The 24,592-nt window shown below is 39.0% G+C and overlaps 1 protein-coding gene across 6 annotated transcripts in view; it reads left to right on the top strand.

The window, feature by feature from the left end:
- Positions 1-24,592, top strand: part of TXNRD1 (thioredoxin reductase 1) — a 147,016-nt gene that overhangs the window by 116,621 nt on the left and 5,803 nt on the right. For all 6 annotated transcript variants that reach the window (XM_070507179.1, XM_044746132.2, XM_014865803.3 and 3 more), the window contains 8 exons: positions 348-463; positions 1,865-2,090; positions 5,064-5,156; positions 5,762-5,838; positions 7,334-7,490; positions 13,244-13,351; positions 16,454-16,549; positions 19,579-19,713. In XM_070507179.1, the coding sequence (XP_070363280.1) occupies positions 348-463; positions 1,865-2,090; positions 5,064-5,156; positions 5,762-5,838; positions 7,334-7,490; positions 13,244-13,351; positions 16,454-16,549; positions 19,579-19,713 (1,008 nt within the window). The remainder of the gene's footprint in view (positions 1-347; positions 464-1,864; positions 2,091-5,063; positions 5,157-5,761; positions 5,839-7,333; positions 7,491-13,243; positions 13,352-16,453; positions 16,550-19,578; positions 19,714-24,592) is intronic.

Raw genomic sequence — 24,592 nt, forward strand, 5'->3', positions numbered from 1 at the left:
GAGAAAGTGATTGTCCTAATAAAAGTAATAGCGCAGGCTGTCCAGTTTGGTGACTTTGCAGTCACATCTTATGGGGCTTTCTCTTGCAGTGTGTATGGTAAAGGGTAAGAGTACTGGATCTGGGGCCAGATGACCCGAATTTGAGTCTTGGCTCTGCCACTTCCTAGCATTATGACCTTCAGCAAGCCCCTTTGCTATGCAGAGCTTTAATAGCTCGCTCTTACTGCATTACCAAATTTCACGAGGATCAAATTGGACAGTGTGGTGACTGGCCTTTTTAATTACAAAATTTATGGTTCTAAAGGATAATAACTTATTAAAAATTGATAATATTGGTTCCTTTGTAGACAACAAATAACAAAGGCAAAGAAAAAATATATTCAGCAGAGAAATTTCTCATTGCCACTGGTGAAAGGCCACGTTATTTAGATATCCCTGGTGACAAAGAATACTGCATCAGCAGGTAAGGAAAAAGTAGCAGGGAGGAAAGAAAAACCCGTTGTGGATTTATGCGTTTGCTTTTTTCTTCAAAACCATTTAATCAGTTTCCTGGAGTTTAGAGATTTTTGCCCAAAGGGACCGAGGATTGGGAGAAAGAGAAAGGAAAAATTTAGTTTACCCCAGAGAACATTTAAAAAAGTCAAAACTATAAACATTAGTTATCTTATCACCCAGAGTTAATATCACTGCTAATGTATATGCTTATAATATTTATATTTATATTAGAAGTTTATATACGTGAGTATATATTACAAATATATACTGTATAAAACCAGATGGATATTCACAAACAATTTTGTAAAATAAATGATTTATACATATGTACTTTTTTTTTTTTTGCAAAACTAGGGTCATCTATTACCCTTTAACACTTGCAATGTGAATGCTAAAAGAATTAGACGATGGCAGGCCGTCTGAGTTTATCAGACCCTAGTCCCTACTTGTTGCTGTTCAAATGATCATAGTGTCAGTGCAGAGGGACCTTCTGAAATAAGTGAGTCAGTCAGGGTTTTGCTATGCGATTTATTTTTGCCCATAAAGTGATAATACTGGTGACGTTGAGTTTTAAATTATGAAATCATTAAGACAGATTGTTGGTCCCCTTGGATGCTTTTGGCCCAGGATTTTCTAATTGTGTTATAAATGACTCATTTTTAGGCTCTTTTTTTAATAATATGATTTTATCCTTTGTGCCTCATCTGGGGCAGCTCAGAAGGCAACTGTCATCATTGTTATCTTGATGAGGCTCCCTTCTCATATTTAAAAAAAATTCGTTCCCCAACAATGCTTTTATGATCTCTCTTATGTCTTGTCTACTCCTCACTTGACTAGAAGATTTTGTCAGGTTTTATTCTTTATGGCTGGCTTTTATATTACACAAACAGTATGTTGAAAGTGTTTTCCCCACTCTTCTCTCCTCTCTTGATAGTTGATTTTGCAGATGAGGATTAATAACACAGGTTTTCCACCTTGGGGAGAGCTGAGTGGTGGGATGAGGGTAGGGGTTTCGGTTTGCAAAGCTGTGATTTTAAACACATACATGGAGAATTACTCTGAACAGTACAAAATCGTTGTTTGACCATGAGTTGGACTGATGTCAGAAGTTAGATGGTTTGCTGTGTTCAGCCACGGTAGCTTGAGCAACTCCCAAAGCAACTGAGTAGCAAGAATGGGAGAATGTCTAAGACCTTATAAAACTTCTCAGATATTATGTATGTAGCTAATTGAATGTTTTTAATCTTAAAAGTGTCTTGTTCTTAACAAAGTAAAAGTATTTACTTTGATTTGGTCATTATTCACATATGAACATTTTTCTCTTTCATTTCTTCTTATTTATTTATTTATTGTTTACATTTCTTTTCAGTGATGATCTTTTCTCCTTACCTTATTGCCCGGGTAAGACCCTGGTGGTTGGAGCCTCCTATGTAGCTTTGGAATGTGCTGGATTTCTTGCTGGCATTGGTTTAGATGTCACTGTTATGGTACGGTCCATTCTCCTTAGAGGATTTGACCAGGACATGGCCAACAAAATTGGTGAACATATGGAAGAACACGGTGTCAAGTTTATAAAACAGTTTGTACCAATAAAAGTAAGTGGGGTTGCCTGTAGGTTTGTTGATCTTATACTCAAGTTAAAAGGCAAGAGAAGAGTTGGGGTGGGTGATGGAAGCATCCTTTCAGCATTGTAAACCGTCAGGACTGCTGGGATTCCTCAACTGTGATACACAAACCTCTCCCTGCCTGCCGCCTAAAATAGCTTTGTTCTTGTTTGTAGATTAATAGTTTCTTCCTTCCCTTCTCAGCTTTCTTACCTTTGATTCTCTTCTGTTTAATGTTTCCTGTTATGCATTTCTTTATTTTATTTTCTTTGGTCTGTTATACTTTGTTTCTTCATACGTATCAGTGATTTAAATGAGAGTTCAAGACTGGGCTGATTTTTTTTTTCCCCCCTGCATAAGACCTTTCTCTTTGGTATACAGCAGAGTCACAGATGTACTGTATTATTCTGGCTTCCCTAGAAATGATTATCTAATTTTGTTATGTAGGCTGACCTTTTTTTTTTTCATTTAATCTTCTTTTGAAAAAAAGGCTGAATAATATGCCACGTCATATTTGGAACTTGTTAACACTGTCATGAATGTTTTGAAACGTAAGAGTGACAAGATTGATCACTTTGCATATCTCAAACTGATAGTTGGCTTTAGTGCAGATCAGGATGGGGACTATTTTGCTAAAGTGAAGGAATTTTAGCCATCATGTTTTCTGATTGCTCAGTGGGTTATTGTGGGATCAGGAATCTCTTAATGCTGATGGGTTTGAGTTATGACTATTGGGATCAGAATGACCTGAATTCAGATACTGTTCTGCCAATTTCTTGCTATATGACTTTGGGAGAATGACTGGACTTCTCTGAGCCTCAGTTTCTTCTGTAAAGTGAGGATGATAAATAGCACCTATCTCAGAGTTCTTATGAGGATTGAATTAGCTTTTTTTTTTTTTTAAAAAAAAAAGATTTTATTTTTCCTTTTTTCCTCCAAAGCCCCCCTGGTACATAGTTGCATATGTTTAGTTGTGGGTCCTTCTATTTGTGGCACATGGGACGCTGCCCCAGCATGGCCTGATCAGTAGTGCCATGTCTGCACCCAGGATCTGAACCGGCGAAATCCTGGGCCGCCAAAGCGGAGTGCACCAACCCAACCACTCGGCCACGGGGCCGGCCTGAGGATCGAATTAGCTTATACTTAGTTAGAAAGTTATTAGAATAGTACCTGCGACAGAGTAAGTTTAAAACAGATCTCTCTCATAAGTTTGTTGTGAAGATTACGTAGCAAATTTCCTGGAAGTTACTGTGTTTAAGGAAATGGGAGTGTTCCATCATCATTTCATTATTTTTTGCTGAGGAAGATTGGCCCTGAGCTAACATCTGTGGCCAATCTTCTTCTATTTTGTATGTCATAGCTAGTGAGAGGTGTAGGTCTGTGCCTGGGAACCAAACCTGGGCCGCTGAATTGGAGCACACTGAACTTAACCAGTAGGCAAGCAGGCCGGCCCCCCTTATTTACCTTAAATAAATAAATAAATTAGGTAGCTGGTTTTGGGGGAGTAGAGATACATATACTATATTTGAACTAGGACTATGATTAGAAAACAACACCTGTATGTATGTGCTGTACTGATAGAAAAGTAACATCTTCGTTTATAATATCTTAACATTTTGGGAATCGTGGACCCTTTGAGAACCCGGTGGACTATCCCTAGTGAAATAACCCTGTGTCTGGGCACGTCGCATTTTGCTTGGGTTACCAGAGTGTCTTGGATCCCCACAGACAGGTAGAGAATGCTAGCTGTATTATCAAGTAACTGAGTGGAGGGAACCTTCTATGGAGAGGAGGGAAAAAGCACATATTGAACAAAGAACATAATATGTGCAAAGAGGCCGTGGGGAATAAAATTGTTCTAAATGCAGGAAGTGTTCTAGATACAGAAAAGGCCTGCCTGGAACACAAAAATGAGTAAGCCAGGAAGGAAATAGAGGTGGGATGAGACCCTTATCATTTTTAAGCAAATCTAAGCTGTGGACCAATTCAACTCTTCTCCAAGGATTAGAACATTTTAATTTAAATTAAACAGGAAAGACTTTTCCGATATGTTCAGAGGGGCTTACGTATATGAAAAAAGAAAGAAATTTGAGAAAGAAATCTCTATTTGTTGATGTTGAACATAAAATGAGTTTTCCCGTACAGAGTGGTTTATTTTAATGACAGAGTAGAAATTGCTGGTGACTTGATGGGTTTCTTCCAGTAAATATTTTATAGAAACCCATGGTTTGGCTCTCATTCAGAGACATCAAAGATTAATTACATACTTGCAGAGGCCTGCATATGATAGGGTTTCTAAGTCATTGTTACAGAGTCTGTAGGTTATCGTTGACATCAATGTGTAGTGGGTTAGTATGTTCAGTCTCCTTTGCCATAGCACAAGTGCTTGGGCTTGCTCATTCCTCCCTGTAGCCTTAACAACTGAAGATAACCCCTAGTTATGATAAACACACATACTTCCTTGCCCTCTATGATTTTTAGGGCTTTCTAGCTGCTATTTGTATCATGATTGGCCTACTCTCATGTCTATTCTTTGTTGACAAAGCTGAACATCTAGTCGAAAGACAATCTTGAGAGAGCAGCAGTGGCTCTCCAGGGGATTAATGGTTCTGGGTGAGTGATAAGATGGGAGCCTGGGAAAAGCAGTAGGTGGTTGTTTTAATTTTAGGGATTGTAAGGTGCTTTCTCTGGCTTTTTCCTTTCCCACTTTTCTCTCTGAATTTTATTCTGTTGGAGAGCTATTTAAAAGAAAGTCCCTCTAGCTAACATTGTGGTGAGAGAAGAGGATAAGTAAAAGAATGACATACCATCCTAATGGTGTTAAGGTGAGAAAGATGGGGCATAAAAGAACTTTCAAGCCAGATTTTGTGTTTTAACTTTGGGTTAACCAGATAGAAGGGGAAGACACAATTATTCACTGGATACATGTCTTAATTGTGGAGTAAGACTTTGTCACTTTTATAGGTTGAGCAAATTGAAGCAGGGACACCAGGCCGACTCAGAGTGGTAGCTCAGTCCACCAAAGGTGACGAAACCATCGAAGGAGAGTATAACACGGTAAGGACTGGACCTGGGTCAGTACTTCATTAGAAAGCAAATAATGTGCTTGTTGGGTATTTGCTGTGTACTTGCAATGGCTGTTTGCTATTTCCAAAGCCCCTGGTTCTATTCCCATTCTAAGATATCTTTTTGTTTGTGATATTATAGTTTGTTTGGGTACAGGGATAGTTTCAAATTTTTGCATTGTAACTTTTAAAAGGTTGTTTTTCAAATGGCTATAAAAAGGCATTAGCATTTTTAAATGAGCTAGAATTCTCTGTCCTGTGTTCTTTCCCTTTTTCTCCCCCACCCACCCCATTTTAAAAGATAACTTAATTCAGTCATAGGGCTATACTGCCGTTGTCTCTCAACTTGGCTAGATTTATTAAGGAATTAACTCCTTTTTTCTTCACAAGAAGTGAATAAGGACTTCTCCTATATCATGTTGAAAGGATTTTATTTAAAAGATTTGAATTTGTTTAAACTCTTGCATTATTTTGTTAATAAAATATTTCTTTCCAGATCTGGAAAATGAATCAAATTGCCTTAACAAGCAGAGAAAGATGATTAAATAACACATGGAAGTCTTCTTGTTAACGGTCACTATATATTTAATTTTTCAGGTGCTGCTGGCAATAGGAAGAGATGCGTGCACAAGAAAAATTGGCTTAGAAACTGTGGGGGTAAAGATAAATGAAAAGTAGGGAAAAAAATCTTTATTATATCTTATTGAATACTATTTCAGTTATTTATAATATTGATTAATACTGGAGTTTCAGATTTTTAAAGGTAATTTTTACCATAGTTGGAGAGTTCCCTTTTTAAGCTTAGAAAAGTCTTTTTTAAGTACCCTTCACAGTATTTCCTGTTTGTTTTTCCTTTTCAAAATCTAAATGAGAGATATACTGGCTTGCTTTTTTGTTTCTTCAATGTATATGTGTACAAGTGTGTGCTTTGAGCTTCATTAAATATTTAGATTTGAACTGTGTTTAAAATTACCAAGATTTAGGATTACCAAAGTGGTTACTACATTTTTAGTGACAGCTACAAATATGAAAACTTTGATTTTTTTTTTTTTTTTTTTGAGGAAGATTAGCCCTGAGCTAACATCTGCTGCCAATCCTCCTCTTTTTGCTGAGGAAGACTGGCCCTGAGCCAACATCCATGCCCATCTTCCTTTATTTTATGTGGGACGCCTGCCACAGCATGGCTTGACAAGTGGTGTGTAGTCTGCGCCTGGGATCCGTACTGGCGAAACCCGGGCTGCCAAAGTGGAATGCGCGACCTTAACCGCTATACCATCGGGCTGGCCCTGAAAACTTTGATTTTTTTAAAAGTCTTAAAAGTTAAAGTCCTTTAGACAGAACCACTATACCAGAAAACTGAGACACTGGTATCTGCTTATGGGAGTGGCATGGTGTATTTCCCAGTATCACCTTGCTTACATCCAAGTGAAAACAAGTGTTATGAATGGTTAGCTGTCTTGGAAGCTGAAAATACAGAGTTTTTTCCCCCTTCCAGGAATAGCATTTATTCAGGAGAAGAGATTTCCTAATCTTATTGTGTGGACTTTTGCTTTATTTATTTTCATTGGGGTGGAGAGGGGAGTTGAGGAGGTAACTAATAAGATGTAGCAGATCGAATATTGCATCATCTTAGTAACTTGCTAGCCTGTTCCCACTTGGGTCCAAGGTTTAGATTTTGTGTAATATTAATAGCTAACATTTATTCTGCGCTTAAGTATGAGCCAGGCACTATTGTGCTAGAAGTTTTATACACATTCCATTCAGTCCTTACAACCCCTTAGGTTAGATGATGGTCTTCTTTTTATTATTACCCCATGTATAGGTGGGAAAATGAGGCTTAGAGACATTAGGTAGCTCTCCTAAGATCGTAGAGGTAATAACAGACCTGGTTATTACAAGTTAGAGTCTTCATTCTTAACCTCTGTGTTCCAGTTCTCCCATTTTAGGGTTTCTTACAGTTTTCTTATTCTGATTTTTCAAAATAGCCAGAATTGTCTCTAAGCTTTTGGTTCCTCTGAGCTTTTTTTTTTTTTTTTTCCTTTGGAAATACATTAGAATGTTACCCTCAGCTAGAGTCACAATTTTGGGCTTCTTTGGGAGACAGGGGATTTTGTTCTACTTAATTAATTAGTGGTAATTGATGGTGATTTTCACTGAATGAATTTGCAGAACTGGAAAAATACCTGTCACGGATGAAGAGCAGACCAACGTACCTTACATCTATGCCATTGGCGACATACTGGAGGGGAAGCTGGAGCTCACCCCCGTCGCCATCCAGGCAGGAAGATTGCTGGCTCAGAGGCTTTATGGTGGCTCCACTGTCAAGGTGAGTGTTGTGCCCATCACCCACTGATACACTGTTTTTAGTGATACCCCAGTTCTCTGTTTAGGGGTGGTTGTGAAGTTTTCTGGGTCTTGAATAATTTAGTTATTTTGATGGCATCCTAGATGTGCTTTATTAACTATTCCAAACAAGACATTGTTAACACTGCTGTACCTTTGTGACTTTATTATGAAAATTATCGCTCTTGGAATCACACTAAGAATGAAATAAGCTTAATTAATGGAGTTTCATCACTATTATGTTCCACATACAGTAGTTGCATTTTACATCAATTTCATTATTACCAATGTAAATATAATTTTCTGAATCTTTTTATGGCACCTCTCTGAGCTATAAAAGGATTTGGGGATCTAGGTAATAATGTCACTGTGCAGAGCTGCTTAAACCAATATTCAGGCTTTATTCCCTTGTCCTTTCTAAAAATATATCTTCTGCTGTTGGACCTTTGAATGTGTTATATTAATGTTTTAAAGTAGTTTTTAAAAGTCAGTGTAGGAAATTGAAACTCTTAGGAGTGTTTCATGGGACCAGATGGCAAGAAAAGAATAAATATGCTGTATCTTTTTTATGACTATTTTTTTAGAGCAGTTTTAGGTTCACTGCAAAATTGAAAGTAAGGTACAGAGATTTCCCATATGCCCCTGCCCCACACTTGCACAGCCTTCCCCATTAATAACATTCCCTCCTTGATTATTTTTTTAACGGATTCTGGAAATGTTGATTTTAAAGAATTTGGTCACTACCCATCTTCTTTGTGCATAAATCATCATGGGCTGATTGAGGTTGGTTACAGTAATGGAAACCTCAAAGAATGCTGCTATAAAATTTGTGACAAGTGTTTTGAGTGTATCTGGGGTTAGTTTGGATTGTAGGATAATAAAATCTTCTATTCTGAAATTAACAGGACTGAGTGTAAAAAGGGTTTTGAATCCCAGATTTTCGATCGTCCAGGGACTAGCACTTGGTTAATATAACTGTTTGAAATAAACTTAACCACCTCTTTGAGTGAGTTACGTCTTGTATTCATTGTTGCAGTTGTTGAGTACCAGGTAAACCAAGAAAGGATCTTTAGACATACAGCTTGACATGCATTTAATTTGTTCTTGACTTTATATTTTTGTGGCTTCCTAAAATGGAAAGAGATACTTTTATATACCAACAATAACTGAAGGGCAAACATGCAAAAATTTGCTCCTAAATAAATGTGAAATCATTGTAGCACAAAATTGCTAAAAAACAATGTAATGGACCTTTCCACCTACTTTGGACATATTCTTCCACGTGTGGGGATAGAACTATATTGTAGCATCTCTCAGGTAGAGCAGATTCTTTCTCAAAGTGCCTTAAGCTTTTATCAGCATCAGAATTTAATGTACATTGAAATTAAAAGACACTTTTTGTTTACCTTTTCCTTATCTTTAGTCTAACTAATATGACAAGTACTTTACAGAACAGGGGAGCAAACAGGTGCTGCTCAAGCCCCTGAGAGTTTGAAATCTCACGGTCTGTCCTTCAATATGTTAATAAAGCTGAAATGCTACCAGATATATAGATTAATTGCATTGGGGGAAGTTACACAAGTTTTTTTTTTTAAGCAACTGCATAATCCCTTTAATTTTGCCCAAAATTAATTTTGCTTTACTTAGAACATTCCCACATATCTAGGAAGGTAGAGGATCCACACCTGCCTGCCTGCCTTTAAAGGAGTAGCTCTCCATTGAAAAAATCAGCTTAACATAAACACCTGGCTAAGTTAATAAATCCATGATAGGATTTTTAGAACACAAATGAATCGTGAATGTATGCACCTTTCTCTGAATCATGTATTCTTTATTGCTTCACAGCAGTGTTGGAGGAAAGGAGACAGAGCAGCTACATTTGAGTGCTTCTGGCATGCCTGGCACTGTGCTGAGTGAAAGCATTCTCTCATTCAGCCTTATGACGCTGTGGAGGCGGATGACTTAGGTCACAACGCTAGCGGGCAGCCAAGGCATGAGTCAGGTCCAGATCTGGTTGTAGGTACTGCTGTCTCTTAACCATGACAAGCTACCGCCTAAGAGAGAAGGAAGATTTGGGAAATATAGATGATAAAAGAATAGGCAGTGAGGATAGAAAAGACGCCTCAAGACTTCAAGTACTCCACCAATTGGCAAATACCTCTATAACTCAAATTTTTCTCAATAAAATAAAGTGAAACATATATTGTAAAGTTTTAAATGAACTTTTTAACACCTACTAATGATTAAATCATTTTCAAAGCTGCTAAAAATATTTGCCACTAAATAAACTAAATATTCCATTATTTGGGGAACACAAATGAAGTATGAAAAAAATGTTATCATTTCAAAAAGTGATAGAGAACAGACCGTAATCCTGAGTCAGCTGTAGATGATGGACATTCCACTAAGCTCTTTAGAAAACCAATGATAAGACACAATACCAACTTTAAAGCAGAGGGTGATGGAAACATCACCAAAATGACCAGTCGTTTCTTGGATCTTTTTTAAAATTCCTCTCAAACACCTGAAATACTTTTATTACAACTAGTAAACGTTAGCATCTTTCTTTTTATTTAGAGTGGTATTTTATAAGTTAACTCATTTTTATAGTAAATATAAAGTATTTTATTTGGAAACTAGAGCACACGCATCAACTTCAGAATGAGTTATATTCTAAAAGTTCATTAACTTGATCGTTGTGAAAACTACAAAGTGTTTTTCCAAATAAAAGTATTAAAAACAATGATAACATTTTCAATGTAGGCCACAATTGCCCATTTCAACCAATTAGAAATTGACTTTTAGGACCCAGGAGAAACATGTCTTTGATTTGGATCCTGATTTCCCTCTGATATACCATTTTCTGCCTGAAGAACTTCCTTTAAGAGTTATTTAGTGTGTGTCTGCGTGTGGTGAATTCCTTGGCTTTTTTTCTTTTTTAAAAAAGTTTATTTTGCCTTTATTTTTTGGAGATATTTTTGTTGAATATAGACTCCTAGATTAACAGTGTTTCTTTAAATATTTTAATGATTTGCCCATTGTCTTCTGATTGCATAGATTCTAAAGAGAATTAGGCTGTCGTTTTTATCATTATTCCTCTTAAGATTTTCTCTTTATCACTGTTTTTTTAGTAGTTTGATTATTATATGCCTTGGTATGCTTTTCTTTATAATTATTCTGCTAGTGATTTGTCAAGATTCTTGGATTTGTCAGTTTATAATTCTTGTCAAATTTGGATCAGCCGTTCTCTTATTTTTTCTGTCTTCGCTCTCCTTTTTTTCTCAGCCTCCAAATAATGAATGTTGGATCCTTGGATATTATTTTGTGGGTCTCTGATGCTCTGTTCATGTTTCTGTGCTTCATTTTCTTAGCCTATTGCTATATTTTCAGGTTCACTAATCTTTTCTTCTGCACTGTTTTGGGTTGTTAACCCCATACTGTGTAGTTTGCACTTCAAATACTTTTTTTCATGTCTACAAGGTTTTTTTTAAAATATGTTTTCTTTTTTTCTCCTAAGTTCCTGTTTTCCTCTATCTTCTGAATATACAGAACCTGTTTATAGTAGTTCTATTGATGTTCTCTGCTCATTCCATCATCTCATTTTCAGTGTCTCTTCCTATTGATTGAGTTTTCTCTTGGTTTTAGTTCACATGTTCTTGCTCCTTTGCGTATCTTGTTACTTCCGTATGGATGAGGACTTTGTGTATATTACGTTGTTGGGTCCTGGGTTTTGCTGAATTCCTTTATACAGTGTTGGACTCTGTTCTGGCAGCCCATCGAGTCACATGGGTTTAGTTTTATCCTTTTGTAACTTGCTTTTAAGCTTTTTAGGGTCCGTCAACAGCAACCTTTCATCTAGAACCGATTTAGTTCCACTACCAAATCGATGCCCTGGAGAGGACTCTACCTCATTCCTCTTGCATTATGAAGTTTTTCTACTCTGGCTATGGGAGGGGAACTATTCTGGTCTTGGAAGAGCTCTCGTCATTTGGGGGCCTACTGCTTTCCACTGGTTCTCCTCACCCTTGAGGACTTTGCTGTGACACATTTTCTCGGCCCAAATCTCAGGAGGCCCTCTCTGCAGATCTCAGGAGTTCTCTTTGTGCAGCTCCTCCCTCTTTGGTGTGCTCCCCTGCAGCTTCGAGCCGCCTTGGCTTCCCTGAACTGCGGTCTGTGTCTCCATAAGTCAGAAAGACTACCTCGCTCTGCTTGAGTTCCCGCTCCTGGTACTGAGTCCTGGAAGCTGCTCTGGGCAGTCACCTGGGCTCGCCTCATTTGTTGTCCTTCTCTCAGGGATCGCAGTCCTGCACTGCCTGTTGTCCACTGTCCGCAGAGTGCTGCTTCGTGTGTGTCTGGTTTTCTGGTTGTTTTTTTTGTTGTTGTTGTTTTGTTAAAGATTTTATTTTTTCCTTTTTCTCCCCAAAGACCCCCTGGTACATAGTTGTATATTCTTCGTTGTGGGTCCTTCTAGTTGTGGTATGTGGGATGCCGCCTCAGCGTGGTTTGATGAGCAGTGTCATGTCCGCGCCCAGGATTCGAACCAACGAAACACTGGGCCGCCTGCAGCGGAGCGCGCAAACTTAACCACTCGGCCACGGGGCCAGCCCCTGGTTTTCTGGTTGTTTAAGGCAAGAGGATAAATCTGGTCCCTGGCACACCAGTATGGCTGTCAGTAGATGTCTGCCTTTACTTTGGAGTCAGAATTTCAAGGGTTTGTGTTCTTCTTAGAGAAAAAGGAGTATATTTATTGTTTCTAGAGGAAGGCACGTTTTAAAGATTTCACCCTCCTGTCTTAGAGTGAGAACTGAATTTCTCATATTTTAAATGCAGAATATTACTTAGGCTCACTTCTGTGTGCAAATGTAACTGGTAGGTTTTTACCAAATAGCATTTGCAGACATATTCGGTATTTACATGAAACGTTTTTCACAGTTCACATCAGCATATTAAAGGCTCTGAGAAATCTGACAGTAAAGAAACCTGTTTATTTGCTTAGTGCAGCATTTTACAAATTTGCTTGACTTCAGAACCTTTTAGTCATCTACACCTGTTAACGTTATAAAATATGCTCTGGGAGTACTGTCATAACCATTAGCTCCTTTGTGTGTGTGGTCTTCTTCGCTGTGTTCATGGCTGCGTAGTGTCGCATTGAGAGTATGTACTATAGAACCCCTTCCTTACGGGCACTTTAAAGCCGCTCCAGTGTTGCCGCTATTGACGAGTGCTGCAGCAATGCTCAGTATACGCATGTAGCTTTTTCTGTACACTAAATTACTGTTATGGATTTCTAAAGATGGGGCTGTTGGGCCAAGGGGCATTAACTATTTTTATGGCTCTTAATGTGTATTACCTAATTGGTTTTTCAAAGAAGTCTATTAATTTCTGTCGCCAATAATATGAGACTTTCAGTGTTTGGTACACTAGTATTGCTTTTGGCTGTTTTATTAAAGGGAGAAAAGGTGTCTCCTTGTTAACATCAGTTGATAGGTGGATGGGGAAACCACGTGACTCATTTATTCATGATCAGTCTTGACACGCTTCAAACTTCTACTAAAACTTTATCGCATCAGTTAATGGTTCTCAGTGTAGGTTTATCTCTGGGATTGTGACTTTTCCCATACTTTTGGTAGGAATTTATTACTGTGCTTTCCTCTTAATTTTCAACCTTTTTGAAGTATATCCTCTTTTGAGTTATAAATTCTCCTGCCATGACTCTTTTCCTTCATTGTGAAACAGTGTGACTATGAAAATGTTCCAACAACTGTATTTACTCCTCTGGAATATGGTGCTTGTGGTCTTTCTGAAGAGAATGCTGTGGAGAAATTTGGGGAAGAAAATATTGAGGTAAGTTCTACTCTTTACTCCTATGTTGAGTTACTGCTATTTTTCTTTTCAAAATTTAAGTGAATAATTTCAACCATACATAAAAGTTGAAAAATAGTACAAGCAACTTCTGTATACCCATTATCCAGATTAACATATTAACATTTTCCTCATTTGTTTTGTACTTGTCATATTTTCTCTTGCTCTGTATCTGTGTGTGTGTGGTTTTTTCCTGAATCATAGTGTAGTTATCACTGAGGAAATTTAATATTGATAGAATATTTTTATCTCATCCACCTTCTTTTTTTCAGTTTCATCAGTTGACCTAATAATACTTAGTTGTACTTTTTTTTTTTTAAAGTTTATTTATTTATTTTTTTTTTTTTAAGATTTTATTTTTTTCCTTTTTCTCCCCAAAGCCCCCCAGTACATAGTTGTATATTTTTCGTTGTGGGTTCTTCTAGTTGTGGCATGTGGGACGCTGCCTCAGCGTGGTTTGATGAGCAGTGCCATGTCTGCGCCCAGGATTCGAACCAACGAAACACTGGGCCGCCTGCAGCAGAGCGCACGAACTTAACCACTCGGCCACGGGGCCAGCCCCACTTAGTTGTACTTTTTAAAACTACTTTTACTGTTTTCTTTTTATTATTAAAACAATATTTTGTGGGGGCTGGCCCTGTGGCCTAGTGGTTCAGTCCAGCACACTCTGCTTCAGTGGCCAGGTTCGCATCCTGGGCATGGGCCTACACCACTCGTCAGCCATGCTGTGGTGGTGACCCACATATAAAAAAGTGGAGGGGCCAGCCTTGTGGCCGAGTGGTTGAGTTTGCACGCTCTGCTTCAGCAGCCCATTGTTTCGCTGGTTTGGATCCTGGGCATGGACCTGGCACCACTCGCCAGGCCATGCTGAGGTGGTGTCCCACATGCCACAACTAGAAGGACCCACAACTAAAATAGACAGCTATGTACTGGGGGGATTCAGGGAGAAAAAGCAAAATAAAGATTGGTAACAGTTGTTAGCTTAGGAACCAATCTTCAAAAAAAAAAAAATTGGCACAGATGTTAGCTCAGGGCTAATTTTCCTCAAGCAAAAAAAAAAAAAGCAAAAACAATATTTTTAGAAGTATGAAAATATAGGAAAAGAAGAAAACTAAAAATTGATTACATTTCTAGTGTTCTAAATTATTTTTTTCTTCCATACCATTAGCGTCTATTTATACTGTTTGCTACTTATCTTTTATGATATAGTCAAAGAAAATGCACATGAAATACGCTATTGTACATACACAAATAATGCTACACAAAGAGAAAGAGACTACTGTTTTAAGTCATTTGGGAAAAAAGTTTCCAGTAAAACCTTTTAGAAGACCAGATTTGTGAAATCAGTAAGTTTTATAGTATAAAAGTCTGTTTTAAATCTCTTAATTGTTTTCTTTATTATTTGCATTAGTAGTGGCATATAATATCTTGGTCTATTAGTAACATTATTAACATTTTTTTCTGATTATAAAAATAATTTATCCTCATAAAAAGTTTGAAAAATTAGGAAAATATAAAAAAAGGAAATTTTAGTTCATGATGAGATAGTTACTGTTAATATTTTGGCATATTCTAGTCTCCTTTTGTGTAGGTATCTATGTCTTAATTTTTTTAAGTGTGATTTAAGTGACGTGCAGTTTTCTGTCTACAATTAATGTTAGGTCATGAGCATTTCCCCCTAAAAACACCATTTTAAAAAATGTCTTGTGTACTATTTCTTTTTAGGGATACTATACAATAATTTGTTAAGCCATTCTTTCTTTTCTTTTTTTCTTTTGCTGAGGAATATTCTCCCTGAGCTAATATCTATTGCCAATCTTCCTCTTTTTGCTGAGGAAGATTTGCCCTGAGGTAGCATGTGTTGCCAGTCCTCCTCTTTTTTATGTGAGCTGCCACCACAGCATGGCCACTGACAGGCAGGTGGTGTAGGTCTGCGCCCAGGAACTGAACCTGGGCAGCCAAAGCAGAACACGCCAAACTTAACCGCTAGTCCACCAGGGCTGGCCCTGTTGAGCCATTCTTATATTATGTCGTTTACACTTTTTCACTGTTATAGATAGAATGATGAACATCTTTATAGTTCATTATCTGTTTTTCTATTTTCTGAGGACAGATTCCTATCACAAGGTATTTAAAATTTAAGGTTCTTACTATATATTCCATATTTCTTGACAGATAATCTTTGGCTTTTGTTTTATTAGAGTTTGCATTTTTTATTATAAAAGCAATGCATTTGAATTGAACAAATTTTGAAAAATATAAGGGAAATAGGAAACAATTACTCATAGACTTTGTAAGTAATTTCGGGTAATTTCTTTAATCATCGTTTCCCTATATAATTGTTGTGATACTGTGATGCTATACATTCAATTTTGTGATCCACGTTTTTTTAAAAGATCACATCCTCTTACAACATAAAAGAACACTTATTATAATGTCTGCATAATTAGTGTGCTTTTAAAAGGTAGCCACCAATATATGTTTTGAATTGTGGCTAGCAGTTCGAGGAGAAAAAAAGCCCTTCAGTCATCCGGGACTTAAGAGTATGAAACATCAGTAAGGATGTCTGTGTGTCCCTCCATCTGTCCGTCTTCCCTCCCTCCCTCCTCCTCTCCTTTAGTACTTTTGGTGAGTAATGCCAGAGGAGGAAATATCTTTGGAAGCATTAAGCAAGAGAACTAGATAATTGCTGTAATTGTTCCTGGCATCTTATTTGTTTCTTGCCCAAAGTTGTCATTTCCGTAAGGTAACTCGAAAGTGCTGAGGTTGAGGGCTTTTTGTGCTTTAAGGCAAAACAACAAGTAATTATGTGGCTCCTTTCTCTCATTTACTTGTTCTTTGTTGTTATTACTTAAGGTTTACTCTTTTGAGGCTGAGTTGTATGTAAGGGATGAGCAAAAGGGCCTGACAACAAGGAATTTAAAGTCATTTACCTTCTGACCAGCTTCCTGTTTATTCCATGAATTTTATTGTTTAATAGACGTCTAATTATTCAAGAGCCTCCACTGTCTTTGCACCACACCTAGTGTTTGACAAACGTTCTTCTTAAGATAATGAGTCTAAATTGTGCTTATATCTTCTTAGGTTTACCATAGTTACTTTTGGCCGTTGGAATGGACGATTCCATCAAGAGATAACAACAAATGTTATGCAAAAATAATCTGTAATATCAAAGACAACGTAAGTGAAATTCTCTTTTAATCTTTTCTACTAATGTCATGTTGTTTTTAAGATGTAACTGCATTTTGATCACACGATACACGTTGCATTCCTTTAGTATTCTACCTGTCGGTCTCTGCAGTCGCATGGACGTTATCCTAGGGCACGTCCCATGGCTCCACTGCTTGATCCCCGCTCAGCTTCCTTGGCACAGAGCCCTACAGATAGTAGGCAGGGAGTGAAAACTTGCTGTGTGAAGGAACCAGAGGGGCAACTTGAGAATCGTTTGTGTTTGTATTTATAAAAGGGGAGCAATGAAGTCATCGACTATCTAAAAATAATGACAAAACCAAAAAGAACAGGAATAACGTAAGTTCACATTCTAAGTAGCTGGCACTAATGAGAAAGCTGTAATGGAAGAGCTCTTAATTGGGTTCTGATTTAAGGTTTTATTGCCTGCTGCTACAAGTAACAACTGGTAACTGAAGGCCTTGGGCAAACTCCTTGACCTCATGGTTTCTTTCCATACGTATAAAGTGATTGAATAAATCATTGGTTTTCAGAGTTTTCTGACTGCTGTCCCTATTTTATATTGTAACCCAGGACACATGTATGTCTGTACTCATACTCTAAGTGTTGTGAATTGACTCCTGTAAGAACTGGAGTTTATAACTTAGCTGGAATCTTAACTTAAAAAAAATGTCCTCAGTAGAAATAGAAATGATGCTGAAGAATCCATATGTTAAAAGGCTAATACACTCATAGTTTTCTCATCTTGGAATTTGAATATGTTAAGCCATTTATCCTGTTTAGAAACTACTGCTCTAGACGGTAGCACAGTTGCAGATTACTTTTTGCAGAGCCCAGGGTTGTAGGAAAACCTGGATCTTCTCCAAAAATTTATCAAAGATGCATTTAAAAATGAATATACTAGGGTAACCCATAATGAGCTATACACATAACTAGCTATACACAGTTGACAAAAGAACAATTTTATGTAGACTTTTTTCTTTTTAGACGTGTTTCATCATAAGTTTATTTGTATATGTATATATTAGATATCATGCTACTGTAGACAAAAGGAGAAAACGTCAGATGTTCTTCTCATCGACGGTCTGTTATCTGCCTGTAGCGAGAGATGCTGCCGTTGCATGTAGCAGTCAATGAAACCAAGTTTCCTTCATACCAAAACAAATCTATTTTAACTGTATATAGTTCTTTGGTCCTTTTTTTTTATTGCTGTGTCGTTTTTTCAAATGGCATTTCTTAATAATATGAAAAGTAATTTTTACTACCAGTAACCCCATCTTAATTAAAATAGTTGAGGCCATAAGCAGGGTGATATTCTTTTCAACTATTTTCGTAGACAAAGGTGGTGTTAGAGAGGATGAATCCTAGTTATTGCTCTTGTCATGAGCAGTCTTGTATAAAAACATGCTTCTAGGACTTGACCATTCTTGGGGCATGCTTTTATTCATCTTTAGTCAGCCATTGCACAGTGTCTAAATGTCCTTGGTTTTCAGTAAGAATTATAGTATTTATTATCTGTTAAGCTTTTATTTTCTGTATACTGTTCTTCTTTGAAATATTTTAAATTTACAGGAAGATACGGAAAGAATGATAATACCCACCATGCAGAATCAATGAATGTTAATATTTTGCTGTGTTTGCTTCAGAGCTTTTCTCGTATGAGAGATTAAATGTCACAGAGGCAGTTTATAACAGCGTGCATTTGTGGAGCACTTAGTATGTGCTGGGCACTCCTTCGAGGTCCGCATGTATTAACCTCTTTAATCCTCATACAACCCTATGAGATGTGTGCTATCATTATCCTGATTTCGTAGTGAGGAAACTGAAGCACATGGTCATTGAGTAATTGTGCCAAAGTCACTTACCCAGGTAATGGCAGAGCTTGAATTCAGTCCCGGGCAATGCAGATTCCATGCTATTAACCATTGCCCTGTGCCTGTGTAGTCTTTGCATTCCTTCCTGATCCCACACCCCTCACTCCTTCCCTACCCCGGACGCAACACTGTCTTGAAGTTGGAGTGTCTCACCTGTTCATGTTTTTTGTATGTTTGCCACCTATTATGTGTTCATAGACATTATACTGTGTGAGTTTAATTAAGAGTGCTATTCTCAGTGAATAGAAGCCTGCAAATTGTCTTTTTACTCTCGTTCTTTTGAGATCTATCCATAGGATTACATGTCAGTCTAGTATATTTTAAGTGCTGGTATATTTTGTGCTTTATTTATGCATACACTAACCCCCTGATTGTCGGGATGAATAAACAGATTCCCACATGGAGTATTACACTACTTTGGCAACAGAATGACTTTCCTGACTGTTTCCAGGGAGCGATGGAACCTTAGATAAGGCTCTGCACCCCACAGCGAGTCACCTCATCCTTGATGAGGAGGTTGGACTGGGCAGTCTAGCTCAGTCAGAGTTGGCTCTGAAAGTCTGAGTAGTGAGTGCATCTTGGCAGATGTAGTGTGAGTTTGGAATTGAGAATTTATCCAAAATAATCCCATGCACGTATTTCAGAGTTCTCAAACATTTTCCTATTGCTTTCAAAAATGTTTTCAGATTAGAATGGTCTTCAGTCTAATTGTGCTATCTACCTCCAAAACCTGAATTAAAATGATTTTTTAATTTGAGTGACTGCTCTTAAATGTTACAGCTATCACAGTAATTTATTTGTAGTTTTGAGAATCAAATAGAGGCGATGAGGACACAGCTGCCATTTGAAAGCACTTTCCAGAACATTTTGGTGCTTAAGGAATTGGAGACATTTTTGCTTTTACTGTTGTTCCTTGTCATCACTCGTGGCTGGCTCTTGTCCCTTCCTTCTTGCTTGCTGTGACCATCGCACCCTGTACTGGCTGGCCCATGCTGGAGTACCTTCAGCCTCACAGCTTCAAGCGGCAAGCATTAATATAAGTCTTTGGCCATTTCTGAATGGGGTTTTAGAATAGACTGGGGAAATATTCTAGGGTCTTAAGGACCAAAAATCAGCATAATCATATTACTTTATTTTATATCTTAGGAACGTGTTGTGGGCTTCCACGTACTGGGTCCAAATGCTGGAGAAGTGACTCAGGGCTTTGCGGCTGCGCTCAAGTGTGGACTGACCAAACAGCAGCTGGACAGCACCATTGGCATCCACCCCGTCTGTGCAGAGGTGGGTCACCTGCACTTCTACTGCTCTGTTTAAAAGTGCCTGTCTCCTCGCTACTCCTCCCCAGGGAGCAGATCTATGGCTCTGCAGCTCGTGTTCTTTCTGCAGTACTCGAGCTACTTCTGTACCTCCTTACAGCTTATGAATGACTGAGAGCACCTCAAAAGAAGCCTTGTCTCTAGAGACAGTTTTTCCTCTTTGAAATACTTTTTGTCCTGGTGTGAACTGGATAATACTGTCATGCTATTAAATGGTAACAAGGGTGAGTGATTTATAGAGATGAGCCTTAAATCTTTTATTTATCTCTCCTACATTATTTTCATGGCAATCAGCTAATAATGCCATTCATACCCAGAAAGAACATCAATCCTAGTTTTCCTGGAGCCACCTCAAGGCTAAATGATGTTGTCTACCCCTTTAGCTTTTGGTATCAATGAGATTTGAAAGTGGTGCTTTTAAAGGATGAAGCAAATGACGGTAGAACTGGAAATTGACCACTCTGGGCCTCTGGGTGTCAGTGTTTCTTCACACTTGTCAGTGATCATCCAAGAGTTGAATATTGTGATGCTTACTTCTAAGTAGGGATTGTAAACCAAAAATGTGTCTATGATGGAGAACCTGGTGATGGTTGGAAGGAGGTATCCCGTATTATACTGGCTTAAGTAGGGAGTTGAAAATGGCAGCTATTACCTGGCCGCCACAGTCAGTGGTTTCCAGGGTGTACGCTGTGCATACACACACACACATCTACACATTTATGCCAGTTTCATTCAACAGCTTGTTAACTGGTTGGTCTCTGTTCTTGATTGCCCTTGCACAACTGAATTCTTTTCTAAGTAAGTGAAATGTCAGCTTTAAGACCTGGAAGAATGTTCTAGTTTTTTTGCTATGCCTTTTTTATGATTAGGAGTATTCTTCTCTGTATGCATATGCACCTGGCTGGAATGGAAGCCTAAAATCTTAACATGTTTCGTGACTAAGGCATTATTCCTAGAAAACTACTGTTTTTGTGAAATAAAACTAAGCTTCAAAAAAATAACATAAAAATTGAAAAGAGTCTCAACTAAAGCTCTTAAAAAATGTGTGATATGTCTTTTATTCAGTGTAATGACTAAGATCCTGCCTAGGCAAGGATCCAATTAACTTCATTTTTTTCAGAAACACTTGTAGTGAGTATATTAGTTTCCTAGGGCTACTGCAACAAAGTAGCACAAACTGGAGGGCTTAAGACAATGAAAGGTCATTCTCCCACAGCTCTGAAGGCTGGAAGTCTGAAATCAAGGTATCAGCAGGACCACACTCCCTCCAGAGGCTCTGGAGAAGAACCCCTCCTTGCCTCTTCTAGCTTTGGGTGGTTGCTGACAATCCCTGGTGTTCCTTGGCTTGTTGATGCGTCACTCCATCTCTGACTCTGTCTGCACATGCCCTTATCTCCTGTGTGTCTGTGTCCAGATGTCCCCTTAATAGAAGGACCATCAGTCATTGGATTAGGGCCAACTAGTCCAGCATGACCTCGTTTTAACTTGATGACGTTTGCAATGACCCTGTTTCCGAATAAGGTCACATTCACAAGCACCAGAGATTAGGACTTGAACATATTTTTCTAGGGAGCTTCATTCAACCCACAACAGTAAGTATATTTAAATTTTAGATGCTAGTCCAAGATACTTAAAAACTACAACAACCATCTCTGAAATGGATGGAAGGATAACTTCCCAACTTGCAGATGAGAGTGTCTAATTCTTTTTATCTGAGTTCAGCTCTCAGTGGGCCGATTCAAAGACTGATGTGTGCTTGACTCCTGCCTCCCCACCTGGTTGTGTTGTGTTGTGTTGTGGTCCAGCAGTGGCAAGTACGGCAGCATCTGGCAGGATCATTGCCAGCTGGATGGAGAGATGTGGTGAAGAGAGGCAGGATGTCTTGGTGAAGCCTCTGCCTGTAGGGAGGTCAGCCAAAGGCCTCTCCTTGTACGCCTGGCACATATGGGAACCCTTTTTAAGCATTTGCTGTTATGCATCTCTGTCTGTTGGTTCTCTTATGACTTTGAAATTCAGAGGCTGAATGTTCCACTGCTTTGATAGGATTTAAAAAATTTTTTTCCAAGCTGGCAGGTGGTTAATGAGATGAGAAACTGGGTGCTGTCTCACTCTGTAAACACATTTGTTGTGCAGCGATGTATATAGCACTGCGCTAGGCACTTAGGGATGCAGCAAGGATTTAAGACGTGCTTAAGATCGAGGAGGCAGGGGCCGGCTCCGTGGCCGAGTGGTTAAGTTTGTGCACTCCGCTGCCGGCGGCCCGGGGTTCGGATCCTGGGCGCGGACATGGCACCGCTCGTCAGGCCACGTTGAGGTGGTGTCCCACATCCCACAACCAGAAGGACCTGCAACTAAGATATACAACTGTGTACAGGGGGGAGGTTTGGAGAGATAAAGCAGAAAAAAAAAAAGAAGAAGATTGTCAACAGTTGTTAGCCTAGGTGCTAATCTTTAAAAGAAAAAAAAAAAAAGATCGAGGGGGGCCGATGAGTGCAGTGCCAGTTACAGTTCCATGTGAGGAGGCCTAGGAACAGGACAGATGTAAAGTGTAAAGTGGTGTTTGGAGCAGGGATATTGGGCAGGATGGTGGAGGAGGGACTTCTTGCCTAAGACAAGAAGATGTGTTGGTGTGAGCCAGTCAGAGGGAACATCAAATAAAAGGCCTCTGTGGGAGAGAGCATGGTTCATGCAGGAAACTGAAAGGCCCTCAATGCTGCTGTAACTTGAAGAGCTTAGAGAGAGGTTAAAAAAAATTTATGCCGGACGAGTAGGTGGGAAGGTGATGGCCTTGTAAACCAAGGCGGAGTGTTTTGACTTGACTCTGGGGGCACTGGGATTCAGCCGAAAGAGGTTTAAAGCAGGGAATAATGTGATCAGATACACTGTTGAGAGAATCACTCTGGCTTCACTCTGGAGAATGAACCAGCGGAGGCCACCTCTAGAGGCTAGAGGGGATGTGGTAGTGGCCAGAACTGGGGTAGTGGCAGTGGGTGTCAAGAGACATTGATATATTTGAGAGACAAGTAGGAGATAGAGTTGATAGTGCTTGCCAAATGATTGGAAATGGGAAGAGGGAAGAACTAAGAATGGTTCACATTTGTAGCCTGCAGTAGGAGGCGACAGTAGAGTGTGCGGGTCCGAGGGAATAACACTGACAGTAGTTAGTAGTGCTGATGTTTCTGAGGGTTTACTGTGTGGGTCAGGCACTCTGCTCTCCGGGAAGTAGGTCCTTGCAAGAACTCCACGGGGTAGGTGGCGGGATATCTCCATTTGACACATGAGGAAATTGAGGACGTGGAGGTTGAGTAACTTGCCCACAGTTACTCACTTGGAAGTGACAGAAGCAGGATTCAAACCCAGGCAGTCTGGCTCCTGAGGCAGCACACTGTACAGATGATGCTCCACTTCCACATACCTTCCTACGATATTTGACATAGAATTTAAAAATGGAGCTGCTTTCTTGGTGGCAATATGAGCATAGTGGAGACACACAGACCTGGGTTGTAATCTCACTCAGCAAATTCTCACTGAACTTGGCCACGGCACCCAGCTTTCTAGGAGTTTAGTTTACGTGTTAAATGAAATAGAGATACTGTCTCACTCATAGGGCTGCTGGGCAGCGCCGTGTGGAAAGTGACTTCGAGAGTTCTTGGCGTTTGGTAGATACGCAGTAACTGCGTCTGTTGGCCGGGTTTTCCCAGGGTATTTCATTACAGAAGATGTGGCTTGACCGAAGGTCCTCATTACAGCATTTTTAAGGTGGGTGAGTGGTGGGAAGGCATGCATATTTTGAAAAAGCTCCTCTGGTAATTTTCTTTACTCTTGAGTATGAAATACTTGCTTAGAAACTAGATTTTGAAAAACCAAAGCCTTCTGACCCCTGGCTATGGAGATCTTTTTTAAAGCTTCTTGATGAAGGGAAAGTGACATTTGATCAGTAGGGGCTTTTTAGAGACTCTTTCCTTTGTGCTAAATGCTGGGTTCCATCCAACTTGGATTTGCTACTGGACCCACTGTTTTTTCGTGTCCAGTCATGCTGTCGAGGGGTGCCGCTCAAAATGCAGTCCTCAGAATATGTCTAATGCATATGAGACAAGAATGGAAATGAAGAAGGAAGATTTAGAAACTTTAAGAGCTATTTGACAGTATCTGATGTAATCATTAAAAAATGGGGTTTTAATTTTACATGCCTTTTAAAATTTCATTTTCCTAACACGTTTTTATTGAATTTCACAAATGTCTGTCCATTGGATGGATTAGAAATAATAATTTAAAAACTGGTCCTGAGCACTGTTTTAAAGTGTTGAGAACTAGCCCCAGCTCCCAGGCCAGCTGTGGGTTGTTTGCAGAATGAATCAGTGAATGAAGTCCTCTACCATTTTGATGAAGTAACCTGGGCAGTTGAGTGACTTTTGGCTCTGAGGCGTAGTTACTTAGAAAAGTTGACAAATTCCTCATTGAGGAATTGCTCTAAGAGGAGGAGAGGCTACTGTTGTTTTGACTGAAAGCCCTTCTGCGTCCGTACGAGAGGGAGTACTAATGCCTGAAGCGTCAGTCGTGCATTAGCGTGATTGGGTGTGAAGGTAGTATGTGATAATTTATTCCCGACATCTGAGCAGCAGTAATTGAATAGGAAACTGGTTACACATAATTTGGAACAGTAATTTCAACTAATCACGTTTATTTGTAGGAGAAAAATAATAGCTCAAGAGGAAGGAGCATTAGAAAAGACCCCTGTGAAATGTCTTAAAATGAGTTTTAGTGCCGAACGTCAGAAGTTTTGTTTTCATAGTCACCAGAATTACAGTCTAGAGTGAAGGGTGCGTGAGGCTGGGTGGTGAACG

The sequence above is a fragment of the Equus asinus genome, chromosome 4, assembly GCF_041296235.1.
Source record: "Equus asinus isolate D_3611 breed Donkey chromosome 4, EquAss-T2T_v2, whole genome shotgun sequence".
Classification (NCBI taxonomy): Eukaryota; Metazoa; Chordata; class Mammalia; order Perissodactyla; family Equidae; genus Equus; species Equus asinus.